Source organism: Balaenoptera ricei, chromosome 11, assembly GCF_028023285.1.
Source record: "Balaenoptera ricei isolate mBalRic1 chromosome 11, mBalRic1.hap2, whole genome shotgun sequence".
Classification (NCBI taxonomy): domain Eukaryota; kingdom Metazoa; phylum Chordata; class Mammalia; order Artiodactyla; family Balaenopteridae; genus Balaenoptera; species Balaenoptera ricei.
This window is the reverse complement of record NC_082649.1, coordinates 71295892-71312782: the sequence shown is the minus strand read 5'-3', so window position 1 is coordinate 71312782 and position 16891 is coordinate 71295892. Positions and strand designations below refer to the sequence as shown.

Sequence of the window (16891 nt, the reverse complement as noted above, 5' to 3'; positions counted from 1 at the left end):
CCTAAGAAATGAAACCCCTCAGATAGATTTGAAGACCCCAACCCTCGACTTAGACCTTGCCTTTTCATGCTTTATATATTTTCAAGGGCAGAATTAGCTTAAGCAGCACCAATCAAAATAAAGAGCATCGCCACAATCACCCTAACCTCAGTCACCCACTTAGTGATTTTTTAAGGAGAGAACAAGGGAAATCTTTTGTTTGCTTGTAGTCCCATCGTTAACTTTTGAAGATTCGCCGAGACCTCCGTTTTCAAGAAGCTAATCTTTCTCCTTGCTACCCCATTATCAATACACACTCTCCACAGGGGTTGTTCAACTATGCAGCCTTCCTTTGTCTTGGTGGCATTGTCCATTTTCAAATTTACTTCACCAGTTAGTTTGACTGATTTTGAGATACTTTTAAAAAAGAGAGAGAGATAATGAGATAATTCAGTAGAGTTTTCAGGGTACCTACTTCTACCCACTCTGGAAAGGAATTCTGTATTTTTGGCCTTCTGACAGTGAAATATATTGGTTGGTACTGTTGTGAGTGAGGTGGTGAAGTAGGTAGTCGTATACCCCTGGGGTGGGGTAACCGAGGCTCTGTGTTTTGTATTGTGAGGACAGTGTTACCATGTGGCATTCTTCCTGTATCCTTGGAAGATGGACACCAAAAGAGTTCTTGGGTCAGATTGTATCAAAAGAGGTCTTTCTAAAACCTGGTTCTCCTCCTGTAGCGTGGTAGAAGAGGAGACACGGCGGTCCCAGCAAGCAGCTCGGGATAAGCAGAGTCCCAGCCAGGCCAACGGCTGCAGTGACCACAGGCCCATCGACATCCTGGAGATGCTAAGCAGAGCCAAGGATGAGTATGAGAGGGTGAGACTCTGCATGCTGAGTGGGAGAAGTAAAGGGAGGAGGAGACCTGCAGGGGGTCTCGTGGGCTGGGGAAGTCACCCCCAGGGCCAGCGGGAATAAGTCGTTCAAAAAGAAAACATGTCTTATAATTTTAAGCCTAAAAGATAAGGAAAGACATTTTCTTACCTCAGAAAATTCAGAATGCTCTTTTTCTATTCCTGTAAAATTACTGTGGGAGAAAATGATCTTGGACCGCAGGAGTTAGCCTGTAGCAGGTAGTTCTGGAAAGGTTTTACGCCTCTTCTTCCACCCTGCAGGCTCTGCTAGGTCTTAGGAATTTATGTAGTTTTTGAAAAGTACTCTGATAATTTGCACCCTGTAATACCGAAGCATATATTTATGATCTGTAATTGGTGCTAGGTGCACAGCCCTCATTAAGCACCTTTTGGAATATTACCCAAATGAGAGGCTTTTCTAGAATGCCTTTTTTTTTTCTGTTTTGTATTTTAGTTGTTTTGTATGTTTAGTTTGTTTATTTATTTATTTATTTATTTAAGCCTCGCCTGACATGGTTTGTGGGATCTTAGTTCCCCGACAGGGACTGAACACAGGCCCTCAGCAGTGAAAGTGCAGAGTCCTAACCACTAGACCACCAGGGAATTCCCTGGGTTTTGTTTTTTTTTTTAATGTTTATTTGTTTATTTATTTATTTGGCTGTGCCGGGTCTTAGTTGCAGCATGTGGAATCTAGTTCGCTGACCAGGGATCGAACCTGGGCCCCGTGCATTGGGAGCACGGAGTCTTAGCCACTGGACCACCAGGGAAGTCCCTGCCTGTATTTTAGTTTAAAAGTTAATCGATAACATTTTCTCCCCAAAGCTGAATTAAATGGAATTTGTGGTGCATTCATTAATTTATTCAATACATACTTATGAACTGTCCACTATGTGCCAAGCAGTGGGCAGTTCCTCAGTGGTCTTCAAACCTTGTGGCTTTGGAACTGTCCTGGCTTTTCACCTGACATCAGCACTTCAAAGCCCCAGGCTTCATTGGAGTGAGGTGGAAGGTTTCCACTGCTGCACTTTGTTTCAGCAGAATTGTAATTGTCATCTTACTCTTTACTAACATTGGGTTAAGTTAAGCTTTTTTTGTTTAATCTTCACCTCACCAAAAGTTCAAGGAACAAGGTGTGAAAAACACTAAGACGGTAGCTCCCCTAACAGTTCTCTGACACTAGCCTCTACATTGTCAACAGGTGGTCCTTGAAAAGAGGTTCTAATTGGTCAAATGAGTTAAGAAAACATTGTTAGAATGGCTTCTCCTCTCCCATCTTCTTGGGGCTTTACAGTGCTCAAGACTCTGAGAGGTCCCACAATAAACAAAACAGTAACCCCAAGTTCCAGATTGACTTGACTACAGGACCATTTTTCACATACTACCCTTTAACATCTCAAGAATCTAGAGTTCGGGGAACAAACTTTGGAAGCAGTGCTCTAGAAGGTAGTTGCCCGTAATTAAAAACAGTCATATTCACCATAAACTACAACAGATCTTCTATGTTCAAACACCAAAGGTCCCACCTCCTGGGTAGAGAAATGTACATTAGAGCCCATGAGAAGTTTCAGTTTATACCAAATTCCTCAGTGTCTCATAGAGAATTACGAAGAATTTGTGGATCTGTGAAAATTAATATAGGAAAAGCAGTCATCTCTATAATGAATTCCTTGATTCTTAGGAAACTAGATGAGATTAATTTCAAGAATCATTTCTGAACTTTTAGGTTACCATATATTACCATAAATTCCCTCTTGTATCCTTAATGAGATATGGGTTATCTACATAGATACCTTGTTCTGTTTTTATAGAGACCTTTTGGTGTTCTGACAACAAGTAACTAATAAGTTCCGAGCTCTGTCACCTGTTCCCAGTGATGAGTAGATCAAGGTGCCACACAGGGTAGGAAGTATAGGCGCTGTACACTAGAGCAGACACTCCAGGAGATGGCCCGCCTTCCCCCTCAGGCTGAGAAGCGAGTAATCTCCAAAGGAAAGAAAGAACTAAAGCCTTGTTTTTCTACACAGAGGTGTAAAGGAACTCTAGGTCACATGAGCAGAATAAAAATCTGACACGATTTCTAGTTAATAAACATTGCAAAACTAGAAAATATGGAAAGTGCAATAATTACTGTTGTAAAGAAAATTCTTCCATGGTGTGGAATAAATGAAATTTCTCTGGTTGTTTTAAGACTAAACCTTTGGGAATTTAGTTAAATCTTTGATATTTACTTCATAATATGTTCTTTCTGTTTTTGAAAACCGTCCATAAATAGGTGGTGCTTCCTTAAACAAGAGTTTCGTTTCTTGTCTGCACTTGCCTATCATCTAATCAAATGGGGTTAGTATTAGCAGTGGCCCCTGGATGGGCTCTTCTCTGGTGCCGATTGTTCCAGATGGACCCTTTATCTTTAGGTAGAGACTTGGGAGATTGATAATTTCAAGGGCAGGGGTACAAGCTAGGCCTCAGTGATGGAATTTAATCCCAATTCTAAATCTCCCCTGTCCAGTGTATATAATACAGTGAATGAAATTCCAGACTTTTTTTTTTTTTTTTTTTTTTTGGCTGCATCGGGTCTTAGTTGCGGCACACAGGCTCTTCTGCTTTGTTGTGGTGCGCAGGCTTTTCTCTAGTTGTGAAGTGCAGGCTTAGTTGCCCCGTGGCATGTGGGATCTTAGTTCCCCAACCAGGGATCGAACTGGCATCCCCTGCATTGCAAGATGGATTCTTAACCACTGGACCATAAGGGAAGTCTGGAAATTCCAGACTTTTGAGTGAGCAATTTCTAATAGAGACTATTTGAAAATAAAAATACTTTATAATAATCATTTTCTCCCCAAGTCCTATAGTAGTTTGTTTTAACCAACTTCCTGGGTTTTTTTGTATTTATTTATTCATCTATTTATTTATTTATTTATTCACTTTGGCTGTGCCGGGTCCCAGCTGCAGCACACAGGATCTTCGTTGCAGCATGTGGGATCTTTTTAGTTGCAGCACGTGGACTTCTTAGTTGCGGCATGCGGACTTCTTCGTTGCGGCATGCGAACTCTTAGTTGCGGCATGCATGTGGAATCCAATTCCCCAACCAGGGATCAAACCCAGGCCCCCTGCATTGGGAGTGCGGAGTCCTACCCACTGGACCACTAGGAAGTCCCCCAACTTTCCTGTTTTTAATGTAAAGAAAGATAGCTGAAACACAGGCCTTGACTAAGGTTGGCCCATTCTGAGTCACATCTAGCCACAGGATGTAATCCTAGATTTTGGTAGGGACTTTTTGTTTGTTTTAGTGTAATTGCCAAAAAAATTTTTTTAACCCAGAGGGATTTTTTTGTTCTTAAAAAAATAGGAACACTATTATTTTTCTTATTATGTAAGCAGTGCATATTAATTATAGAAAATTTTATATTTTAAAATTATTATTATTTTTTTCCTTATAAATTTATTTATTTATTTTTTGGCTGCGCTGGGTCTTCGTTGCTGTGCGCGGGCTTTCTCTAGTTGCATTGAGCGAGGGCTACTCTTTGTTGCGGTGCAGTGGCTTCTCTTGTGGAGCACAGGCTCTAGATGTGCGGGCTTCAGTAGTTGTGGCACGTGGGCTCAGTAGTTGTGGCTCGCAGGCTCTAGAGCGCAGGCTCAGTAGTTGTGGCACACTCCGCGGCATGTGGGATCTTCCCAGACCAGGGCTCGAACCCACGTCCCCTGCATTGGCAGGCGGATTCTTAACCACTGCGCCACCAGGGAAGTCCTATATTTTAAAATTATAATAAACGGGAAAAAAAAATAATTCCACCACCTAGAAATAATTGCTACTAATGCCTTGTTATTTATCCTTCCACAAATTTGTCTAAATATGTCCCAATGTGTGTGATAATATTTAAGTACACAGTTTTATTAACTAGTTTTAAAACTACTTTTTCATTAACTTTTTTGTAACCTATTTTTTCCCAAAGAACAGTATCTTTTTGTGACAGTATTCATCTCACAGGGAGTCCCTGGGAGAGTTCATTTGGTAGAATGAAAAGCTTTTGAAAAAGCAAACTGTGATGTTAATAGTTATATATTTTTATTTCTGTGCCTTATATAAACAATATCCTAGATTTTTCTAATTCTGTTTGAGAACTCAGAAGTATACCTTTGTAGCTGTCTTGTTATTAATTAGCATTAATTTTCTCTTAAGATAAGTTACTTGAAATGGGATTGGTAAATCAAAGGATTTTGACATTTTTAAGATTTTTACCAAATACTGTAAAATTATCTTCCCAAGTTTGTTTGTGGGACTTCCCTGGTGGCGCAGTGGTTAAGAATCCACCTGCCAATGCGGGGGACACGGGTTCGATCCCTAGTCCAGGAAGATCCCTCATGCCTCAGAGCAGCTAAGCCTGTGCACCACAACTACTGAGCCTGCGCTCTAGAGTCCGCAAGCCACAACTACTGAGCCCACATGCTGCAACTACTGAAGCCCACGTGCCTAGAGCCTGTGCTCCACAACAAGAGAAGCCACCACAATGAGAAGCACGCGCACCGCAACAAAGAGTAGCCCCTGCTCACAACAACTCGAGAAAGCCCATGCGCAGCAATGAAGACCCAACGCAGCCAAAAACAAAATTAAAAAAAAAAAAAAAAGTTTGTTTTTGATTGTCCATTTCCCCCAATTCTTATGAATACTGGTTACTATCATTAACAAACAAACCCAAAATAAACCCTCAAAAATAAATAAATAAACAAACAAACAAAAGTTCCAAGAACAGCCCTGCATAAGTGTAAGAAAATATTTGAAGTTCTGGAAACCTTTTAAAGTACAACCCATCTTATAACTCATGAAGTAAGTATTGCAGACTCACATGTCCCAAAACCAGGTGGGCCACAGTGGCGCCCACAGTGGGCCAGAGTGGAAGTAAAACCAACAGAGAGCCTGTCCCTGTGTCATCTGGTCAGTTGCAGCTCAGCTATAGCCAGTCGTTACCAAATGGGCTGGTGTGCCAAATTATTCAGCTTTTCTCTGAAAATGACAAGCCAGGATTTTTATGTGAAAACTGCCAATTTTAAAGATACTCCTGAACATTTACACCTTCCATCTTAAGAACTTGTTGTGAGCAGTGTTTTCATTTTATATTGGGTTGGCCCAAAAGTTCGTAACATTTTGTGGAGAAACCGGAACGAACTTTTGGGCCAACCCGTTATATTTTCTGTAATACAATTCAGTTCCAAGTATTCCCCATAAGGTGTTGATACTGGTTGATGGTGGTGTTGCACAAAGAGGTATGTTAGAAGATAAGACAGTTCATAAGCTTTCACAGATTATTTCACCTCTGCTTAAATGGGTAACATTGAGTAAATGGTGTTCTGAAATAATACAAGGACTAAGTCATTTGAATAGAAAAAAATGCGTATTATCCATTCATTTCACATTCAGTACCTACTCCTGCACTAGGCACGTATCTTTATAGTATGGTGTCAAGAAAGTTAATCTGTCTCTGAACTAAAGTTTGAAGCTTCTTGTTTTAAAAAGTCCGGTCCCTTGACTGTTCTAAACTGTTTTTGGTATCTATTTTGACACAGATAATGCTCACTAGATGCTTGATTATATAGCCTAAATATAGCTTAGTTTCTAAAGATTCCATGTCCATCTAGTGATCATTTTTTTAGGATTCTTTCTAAGAACAAAGATACAAGTTAACAGGAATTTTTAAACACTTTATTACAATGTTTTGTCATCTGTGATAGTGATGTTTAGAGACTTTTTTTAAAATTTATTTATTTATTTTGGCTGTGCTGGGTCTTAGTTGCAGCATGCACGCTTCTTAGTTGCGGCATACATGAGGGATCTAGTTCCCCGACCAGGGATCGAACCAGGCCCCCTGCATTGGGAGTGCAGAGTCTTACCCACTGGACCACCAGGGAAGTCCCTAGAGACCTTTTTAATTTAATTTTTAAAATATATGATGGTGTTAGAGTACTTGTACATTCATAGGTCCAAAAAAAATGAACCTCAACCTAAATGTAACACTTTATACAAAAATCAACTTAAAATGGGTCAATAGATCTAAATGTAAAAAATAAAATTACAAAAATTTAGAAGAAATATATATCTACCATATGACCCAGAAATACCACTCCTAGGAATTTACTCTAGAAAATGAAGCTTTTGTCCACACAAAAACCTGTACATGAATGTTTGTAGAAGCTGTATTCATAGTCACCAAAAACTGGAAGCAACACAAATGTCCTCCTATAGGTAAATGGTTAAAAAACTTTAAGATCGTTACGGAAAAAACCCAAACGAACTTTTTGGCCAGCCCAATACATAACAACAGCTTGGATGAATCTCAAAGGCATTAGGCTAAGTTAAAGAAGCCAGCATTCCATTTATATGACATTCTCGAAAAGACAGAACTAGTGCCAGAGAACAGATCACTGGTTGCCAGGAGTGGAGGGAGGGCATGACTGCATTGGGATAGCCCGAGGGAGTTTTGGGGGTGATCAATATGTTTTATATCCTGATTGTGGTGATAGATAGGTACACAGATAGAACTGTGCACTCCAAAAGTTAATTTCACCATATATTAACTTAAAAAATAAAATGGAGGGCTTCCCTGGTGGCGCAGTGGTTGAGAGTCTGCCTGCCAATGCAGGGGACACGGGTTCGGGCCCTGGTCTGGGAAGATCCCACATGCCGCGGAGCAACTAGGCCCGTGAGCCACAATTACTGAGCCTGCGCGTCTAGAGCTTGTGCTACGCAACAAGACAGGCCGCGATAGTGAGAGGCCCACGCACTGCGATGAAGAGTGGCCCCCGCTTGCCACAACTAGCGAAAGCCCTCGCACAGAAACGAAGACCCAACACAGCCATAAATAAATAAATAAATAAATAAATAAAATTTGAAAAAATAAAAAAAATAAAAATAAAATGGAAAAGAGTACATGATAAAGTAATGATACTTGCTTTTCCTTAAAGGGGTTATAAAAATAACAGTTGTTACTAACACTGTTGTCTAAAATCAGGTGCTCAGCTTTCTAGAAATTTTATTGTACAGGTTAATTTACATGCAGGTCCAGAGCAAACATTTGGGGGGATTTTATACTTGACTTTTAAAATAATGTTTCTAGTAACCTTGAATGCTGTTTTGTGAGCCAAAGAATAGCAAGCTTTTCACATGATATACTTTTCCTTCTAATTTAAGAATCAGATGGGCAATTCAAATATCTCCAGCCCTGGGTTACAGCCAAGTACTCAGATCTCCAATCTGGGAAGCACCGAGACTCTAGAAGAGACGCCATCCGGGTCCCAAGATAAGGTTTGTACAGCTAAAGCCCTAACTTCATCCAAGGTAACCTAACAGAGTCAACATTTTGTAAGGATTTTAATGCAGTACAAGTTTGATTTGTTGTTCATCTGTCAGAGTACGTATGTACAGGCAGCAACGTAATGTCATCCTCTCACGTCATATCCCCTGGTCCATGTAACTTTCATCTGGATTTTGCCGTAGCCTCCTGTCTGGTTTCCCAGCATTTGCCCTTGCCACTCCCTCCCCTATTCTTAACCCAGCAGCCAAAGTAATCCTGGTATAACATCAGTTAGATCATGGCCTTCCTCCAGTGGTATCTCATCTCACTCAAATAAAAGCCAGGGTCATGGCAGTGGCTCACAAGGCCCTACCTGATCTGGCCCCCCTAACCCTGGCCTCATCCTCTATCTTTCTGCCTTGCTCCCAGCCTCATTGGCTTTTCTGCCTTTCTGCAAATGTGCCACACATGCCCCTGCCTCAGCACAGGCCTTTGCAATTACAGTTCCCTTGGCCTGAAAGACTTCCGTCCTAGAAGTAGCTTGCTTCCTTTCTTCCTTCAGATCTCTAGTGTCTTCCATAAAAGTGAGAGCCTCTCTCACCACCCTATTTTATTTTATTTATTTATTTTTTTAATAAATTTATTCATTTATTTATTTATTTATTTTTGGCTGCATTGGGTCTTTGTTGCTGCATGTGGGCTTTCCCTAGTTGTGATGAGTGGGGGCTACTCTCCATTGTGGTGCACGGGCTTCTCATTGCGGTGGCTCCTCTTGTTGCAGAGCACGGGCTCTAGGCACATGGGCTTCAGTAGTTGTGGCTCGCAGGCTCAGTAGTTGTGGCACACGGGCTTAGTTGCTCCGCAGCATGTGGGATCTTCCCAGACCAGGGATCGAACCTGTGTCCCCTGCATTGGCAGGAGGATTCTTAACCACTGCGCCACCAGGGAAGTCCCTCACCACCCTTTTTTTTGGCTGCGTTGGGTCTTCGTTGCTGCGCACGGGCTTTCTCTAGTTGCGGCGAGCAGGGCTGGTCTTTGTTGTGGTGCGCGGGCTTCTCATTGCGGTGGCTTCTCTTGTTGCAGAGCACGGGCTCTAGGTGCACAAGCTTCAGTATTTGTGGCACATGGGCTCTAGAGAGCAGGCTCAGTATTTGTGGCACACGGGCTTTGTTGCTCCGCGGCATGTGGGATCTTCCCTGACCAGGGATTGAACCTGGGCCCCCTGCATTGGGAGCACAGAGTCTTAGCCACTGGACCACCAGGGAAGTCCCAGAAAACCATAGTTTTTTCATTAAACTTTTTATTTTGAGATAATTATAGATTAATATTCAGTTGTAAGAAATAATACAGAAAGATCCATGTCCCCTTTACCCATTTACTCCATTGATAACAGCTTGTAAAATACAGTACAATATCACAACCAGAATATTGATACAATATACCCATCTTGTTCACATTTCCTCAGTTTTATTCTTATTCATTTGTGTGTATGCGCATGTGTTTATTTAGTTCTATGTAGTTTTATCTCATGTAGAGCTTTGTATGTCTTCCACCACAGTCAAGATACAGAAGACTTCCATCACCACAAGAATCCTCTGTGTTGCCCTTTTGTTACCGCGCTAACTTACATGTCACACCCTCCCAGCCTTCTTCTGGCATCCCTAACCCCTGGCAGTGACTAATCTGTCTCCAGGTCTGTAATGTTGTCATTTCAAGAATTTTCTATAAATGGAATCATACAATATATAACCTTTGGGGATTATGTTTCTTCACTCAGCATAACTCCTGGAGATTCATTGAAATTGTTATGTATATCAATAGTTCCCTGTCATTGCTGAGTGGAATTAACTTTTTTTTTTTTTAATTAATTTATTTATTTATTTATTTTTGCTGTATTGGGTCTTCGTTTCTGTGCGAGGGCTTTCTCTAGTTGTGGCAAGCGGGGGCCTCTCTTCATCGCAGTGCGCGGGCCTCTCACTATCGCCGCCTCTCTTGCTGCGGAGCACAGGCTCCAGACGCGCAGGCTCAGTAATTGTGGCTCATGGGCCCAGTTGCTCCGTGGCATGTGGGATCTTCCCAGACCAGGGCTCGAACCCGTGTCCCCTGCATTGGCAGGCAGATTCTCAACCGCTGCGCCACCAGGGAAGCCCGGAATTAACATTTTTAACCATTAACCTGTTAAAGGACATCTGAGTTGTTTTCAGTTTGGGACTATTATGAATAAAGTTTCCATGAACATTTGTATACAGGTTTTTGTACATAAATTCCCTTTACTCTGGGATAAATGCCCAAGAGTGCAAATTTGGGTAATTTGGTAATTGCATGTTTTAGTTTAATAAGAAACTGCCCTGCCATACTGTTTTCCAGAGAGGCTGTACCATTTTACATTCCCATCAGCAATGTATCTATAAAGTTTTTAGGTATGTAGATGGTAATTCAGTTAAACCACATTTTGTGTACCACATTCCTTTCCTCCATTTTTACTGTATTTGGACTTAGGATCCTGAAGGTCAAACATATATTAGAAGCAATGCTGTGCTTTAAAAAAATCAAAGAAAAAAGCAGTGCTATATAAAATTTAATTTTTAAAAAATGTTATGTTAAGAGAGGCGGCAAGGGAAGGAGCAGATTCCTTCTGGTCTGGTTTATCAGCCAGTGGGCCAGTCACTTCCCCTTTCCTTCTGAATCATGGGATTAAGGATTCTTGCAGTGCCTAACTCACAGACTTACTGTGAGATCCAAATGAAGAAGTGGACCCCCAAAAACTCCATTTTATAGCCAAAGTGACAGCATTTTGTAAAATATTGAGATCTGGATATTGTCACAGCCATGTCTAAAATTAGCTAAAATCCATCATCGGCCCTCCATGCAGATTGTATGTTGGTTTAGTAACACTGCCATCTAGTGCTGAGGAGCAAGTAATGCTGTCAAGCCTTAATAGTATTAAATTTTATTTCAGTTTCATAATTCACTTATTAAAATTCCTTTGGGACTATTTCCCTAGTTTGTTTAGTATTGTTTTTTTGGTTCCTGTGGTTAAGAATAATCGTATCTTCTAGTGTGCCCAGGGCACTATCAGGTAGGAAATCTGACATGGACACAATAAATCCAAACAGAAATATGAAGTTCTCTAAACAGCAAGAGCTATGGGGTGAGGAAGGAACAATGGAAAATCTGATACAGTTTTGTTGTTGTTGTTTTGTTTCTTGGGGTTTTTTTTTTTAATATTATTTATTTGGCTGTGCCGGGTCTTCATTGTGGCACGCAGGATCTTCACTGCAGCATGCAGGATCTTCATTGCAGCACGTGTGATCTTTTAGTTGTGGCAAGCGGGATGTTCAGTTGTGGCATGCGGGATCTAGTTCCCTGACCAGGGATCGAACCCGGGGCCCCTGCATAGGGAGCTCGGAATCTTAGCCACTGGACCACCAGGGAAGTCCCCTGATACAGTTTATTAGAATTTTTTTGAGTACCGTACATGGTGTCACTCACTGAATTCCATTTCCCAGGGGCATGGTCAGACTAAATCTTGATTTAAGTGAGGCATTACAGAACTCAGAATCCAGTCTTTAAAGATGAGTAAAGAATAAAATTTCACCTTTTCTATGGATGATGGAAGATGAATCCATGAATAAATAAGCCCAGCTACTAGAGGAATGCAGCCAGTTTTTCTTATCAGAGGCAGAGAAGTGTAGAGAGGGTCCTGTCCAACTCAGAGACTATAAAGCTTTGGGGAGTTTGTGTGGAGACGCATGCTGTGCCCACTCAGCCTCTTGCGACTGATTCAGCCAGTTACATATTTCCAAAAGTTCGTACCTTTTGACTTGTATCCACCTCTTAGTTATTCAAGTCTTAGCTGCACCTCTGTTCCCCAGAGGATCATATCACCATTCAGTTGAGTAGGTAACCTATCATCTGCTTGATGGACATCTCAGTATGGTGGCATAATGGTTAAGAATATGGACTGTCTTGTTAGAACTAGGTTGGAGTCTGGTTCTGTTGTTGTACTTGGTCATCATCTATAAAATGGCAATAATAATAGTACTGCCCTCACCGATTAATAGAGTAATGCGTGTAAAGTGTGTAGCACAGGGCCTCATGTGTAATGAGCGTTCTGTCTATGATAACTCTTATTGCCCTCATAACCTCATTTATTCTGCCTCATGTGAGATACCTCTGAAACCCTAAAGCTTTACCACACACCCTATTCCAGAGAAAGTCTGAGAATCTGTCTCTGGCCTGGCAGAAGTTGCAGGGAGGCAGCATGGAGAAATTGGAAACTTTCTGCTGCTTTTGCCGTCAGAATTCAGCATTCTACCATATGGTTTCATTATTTATTTACTTATTTACTTATTTATTTATATTTATTTAGGCTGTGCCAGGTCTTAGTTGCGGCACGAAGGATCTTCACTGAGGCATGGGGGATCTTTTAGTTGCGGCATGCAGACTCCTTAGTTGCAGCATTCGAACTCTTAGTTGCAGCATGCATGCAGGATTTAGTTCCCCGACCAGGGATCAAACCCGGGTGCCCTGCATTGGGAGTGTAGAGTCTTACCCACTGGACCACCAGGGAAGTCCCATTTTTAATATGAAGTAGATTTCGCACCATTAGAAATACCAGTTTTGGGGACTTCCCTGGTGGTCCAGTGGTAAAGAATCCACTTTCCAATGCAGGGGACTCAGGTTCAATCCCTGGTCAGGGAACTAAGATCCCAACTAAGATCTGTGGGGCAGGGCTTCCCTGGTGGCGCAGTGGTTGAGAATCTGCCTGCCAATGCAGGGGACACGGGTTCGAGCCCTGGTCTGGGAAGATCCCACATGCCACGGAGCAACTAGGCCCGTGAGCCACAACTACTGAGCCTGCGCATCTGGAGCCTGTGCTCTGCAACAAGAGAGGCCGCAATAGTGAGAGGCCCGCGCACCGCGATGAAGAGTGGCCCCCACTTGCCGCAACTAGAGAAAGCCCTCGCACAGAAACGAAGACCCAACACAGCTAAAAATAAATAAATAATAAAAATAAAGGAATTCCTTAAAAAAAAAAAAAAAAAAAAAAAGATCTGTGGGGCAACCAAGCCCATGCGCCACAACTACCAAGCTCTTGTGCCTCAACGCTAGAGCCCGCCCTCGCGCCACAACTACAGAGCCCACACGCTCTGCAGCCTGCACACCACAACTAGAGGGAAGCCCACGTGCTGCAACGAAAGATCCCGCATGCCTCAACAAAGATCCTGTGTGCAGCAACTAATACCTAACGCAGCCAAAAAAAAAAAGAAAGAAAGAAAATAAATAAATATATATATATTTTTTTTAATGGAGGATTTAGAGAGACTTTAAAAAAAATACCAGTTTTTTTCAACAGTCTTAGATATATGTATTAATTCAGTAAATATTTATTAAATTTATACTTCAAAGTAAGCCGTGTTTTTCTATACTGAAATAAACATTATCATCAAGCACCATAAGACATTCACCATTCTAATCGTCTTGGAAGGTGATTTTTTTTTTTTTTAATTTATTTATTTGGCTCTGTCGGGTCTTAGCTGTGGCATGTGGCATCTTTCCTTGCAGCGTGCAGACTCAGTTGCAGCACGTGGGCTAAGTTGCCCCGCAGCATGTGGGATCTTAGTTCCCTGACCAGGGATCAAACCCATGTCCTCTGCATCGGAAGGCAGATTCTTAACCACTGGACCACCAGGAAAGTCCCTAGAGATACCAGTTTTTAAGTGTAAGTGTAGAAACATTTCACATGTAAATGTGGGTAATGTTAGTTGTTCAAAAGTTGATTTGTGTTCCACTAGATAGGTAAAAATTGCTACCTGGATCATGTCATTTATGAAGCCTAAGGTGTATTTCATGGTGAGGCTTCTCCATGTCCTATTGTTTGATTGCTCCTTTTCTTATAACATAAAATAGTATTCTTCCCTGGAAAAGACTCTTAAGTTTCTGCAAGATAGTCCCAATGTGGTCTGTGTTTTTTAAAGTAGGTATGTCTAAATGTTGGTTTGTGCGTGTGTGTGTATATATGTGTATATATATATATATATATATATATATATATATATACACATATATACACACACACATATATATAAAAGAATATGGTGCTTAAGATCTACGTAATTGGGAATTCCCTGGCGGTCCAGTGGTTAGGACTCCGCGCTTCCACTGCAGGGGGCACAGGTTCAATCCCTGGTTGGGATACTAAGATCCTGCATGCCGTGTGGTGTGGCAAAAATAAACTACATAATTTGCATTAATGAATAAGAATTAGTGTAGTTTTCCAGCACTTCTTTTGCCAAGCAGTCTTCACCATTTTGTTCTAAACATGATGTGTAAAAAAGGAATTAACACAACTCAAAAATGGGCAAAGGGGGAACTTCCCAGGCAGTCCAGTGGTTAAGACTCCGAGCTTCCACTGCAGTGGGCGTGGGTTCAGTCCCTGGTCGGGGAACTAAGATCCTGCATGCTGCATGGTGCAGCCAAAAAATAATAAATAAATAAATAAATTTTTTAAATGGGCAAAGGGCTGAATAGACATTTCTCCAAATAACATACACAAAAGGCCAACAAGTGTTATGGTAATGTAAAATGGTACAGCAGCCCTGGAGAACAGTTTGGCAGTTCCTCAAAAAGTTAAAATGTGGAATTACCATATGATCCAGCAATTCTTTTCCTGGATGTGTACCTGAGAGAACTGAAAACAAGGACTTAAACAGACACTTTTACACTAATGTTCTATGAAGCATTATTCATAACAGCCAAGAGGTGGAAACAAATTGTCAATCATCAGATGAATGGATAAACAAAATGTGGTATATACGTACAATGGAGTGTTATTCAGCCTTTAAAAGGAATGAAATTCTGGGAATACCCTGGCAGTCCAGTGGTTAGGATTCTGCGCTTCCACTGCAGAGGGCACAGATTCGACCCCTGGTTAGGGAACTAAGATCCCGCAAGCCGCGAGGCGCAGCCAAAAAAATAATAATAAAAATAAAAAATAAAAAGGAATGAAATTCTGATACCTGCTACAACATGGATGAACCTTGAAAACATGGTAGGTGAAATTAAGTCAGTCACAAAAGGACGAATATTGTATGATTACACTTATACAAGGTAGGTAGAGTAGGCAAATTTATAGATACAGAAAGTAGAATAGAGATTACTGGGGTCTGTGGGTGGGGCATTGGGGGTGACCAGGAGAGAAGGTAGGGAGTTGTTTAATAGGTACAGAGTTTCTGTTAGGGTTGATGAAAAACTTCTGTAAATAGACAGCATTGTGAATATTCTGAATGCCACTGAATTTTACAGTTCAGTATAAATATGGTTAAATATGGTTAAAATGGTAACTTTTGTTATGTATATTTTACCATAACTTTTAGAAATGGGAAGGGGGAAGGAATTGTCTCTCTGCTCATCAGCAGACATTTATAATGCCAGGGATCCAAAAGTGAGTAGATCACAGTGTTCAGCTTGGGGTTGGAACCTATGCATTCTACTACAGTTATGTGGCCTGGACAGAGAGAAAGAGACATCTGTCCCATATCAGAATTCATTGTCTATTTCAGATTACTTTGAATGGATTTGAAACGTTACCAGTGAATTTTGAACAAATAGCTGTGTCTTTAATGACTCCTTGCCTCAGGGAACAATGGGGTGATTTATAATAGCACAGCCTCCATATCCCATCAAGTGGTTTTGTTGTTATTATTTTGCATTATAGGGGATGATATTCTAAAAGGATTTGATAGATTTTTAATATCCCCACATATTATTTGATGTTCTTTAAAACATATCCACACACAGATTTATCATAATTGCTATTAAGAGTATATGTGGGGCAATGTGCTCACCGGTCCCGCAGATCTGTCTCTTGCTTCAACAGTGTTTGGACGGAACAGACCCAGGGACGCTCCTTGCTCCAGCCTCCTACCACTCTCCAACCTTTTTTCCAGTCCCAACCTTCGGAGTCAGCCACTCAGCTATCCTCGGCCACCAGGACCAGCTAACACCATTTTTTGAGCTTAACTCTTTATTACCGATCAACCCTGAGCTCCCAGATTCGTCAGAATTATTCCACCAAGGTGGAGGCCGCCATCAACTGCCTGGTCAGCATGCATCTGCAGGCCTCCTACACCTACCTCCTCTCGGGGCTTCTATTTCGACCGCGACATCGTGGCTCTGGAGGGCATGGGCCACTTTTTCTGCGAATTGGTGGGGAAGAAGTGCGAGGGTGCCCAGCGTCTCTTGAAAATGCAAAACCAGTGTGGCAGCCGTGTCCTCTTTGAGGACATGCCGAAGCCATCTCAAGATGAGTGGAGTGCAAACCCAGGACACTTTGGAAGCTGCCATTCTCTTGGAGAAGAACCTGAACCAGGCCCTTTTGGATCTGCATGCCCTGGGTTCTGCCCACCCAGACCCCCACCTCTGTGACTTCCTGGAGAGCCACTTCCTAGATAAGGAAGTGAAACTCATCAAGAAGATGAGTCACCGCCTGACCAACCTCCGCAGGCTGTTTGGTTCCCAGGCTGTGCTGGGCGAGTATCTCTTCGAAAGTCTCACCTTCAAGCACGACTAAGAGCCTCCAGAGCCCAGCGGCCTTTGAGGAGCCCCTCTGGTGTCAGGGCTTCTACCTGAAGCCCCTCTCTGCAGCCACTAGGCAGCTTTTTAACCACCCTGGAGCCCTCTCCCAAGCCTTGGACCAAATGGAAACAGTAAAACTTT

At 41.9% G+C, this 16891-nt stretch overlaps 1 protein-coding gene and 1 pseudogene across 1 annotated transcript in view; both read left to right on the top strand.

Moving 5' to 3' along the window:
* Positions 1 to 16891, top strand: part of DCP1A (decapping mRNA 1A) — a 61197-nt gene that overhangs the window by 32484 nt on the left and 11822 nt on the right. Inside the window, exons 5-6 of the mRNA XM_059939923.1 lie at positions 717 to 855; positions 8068 to 8181. Coding sequence (XP_059795906.1) covers positions 717 to 855; positions 8068 to 8181 — 253 coding nt within the window. The remainder of the gene's footprint in view (positions 1 to 716; positions 856 to 8067; positions 8182 to 16891) is intronic.
* On the top strand, positions 11317 to 16813 carry LOC132374237 (ferritin light chain-like; annotated as a pseudogene).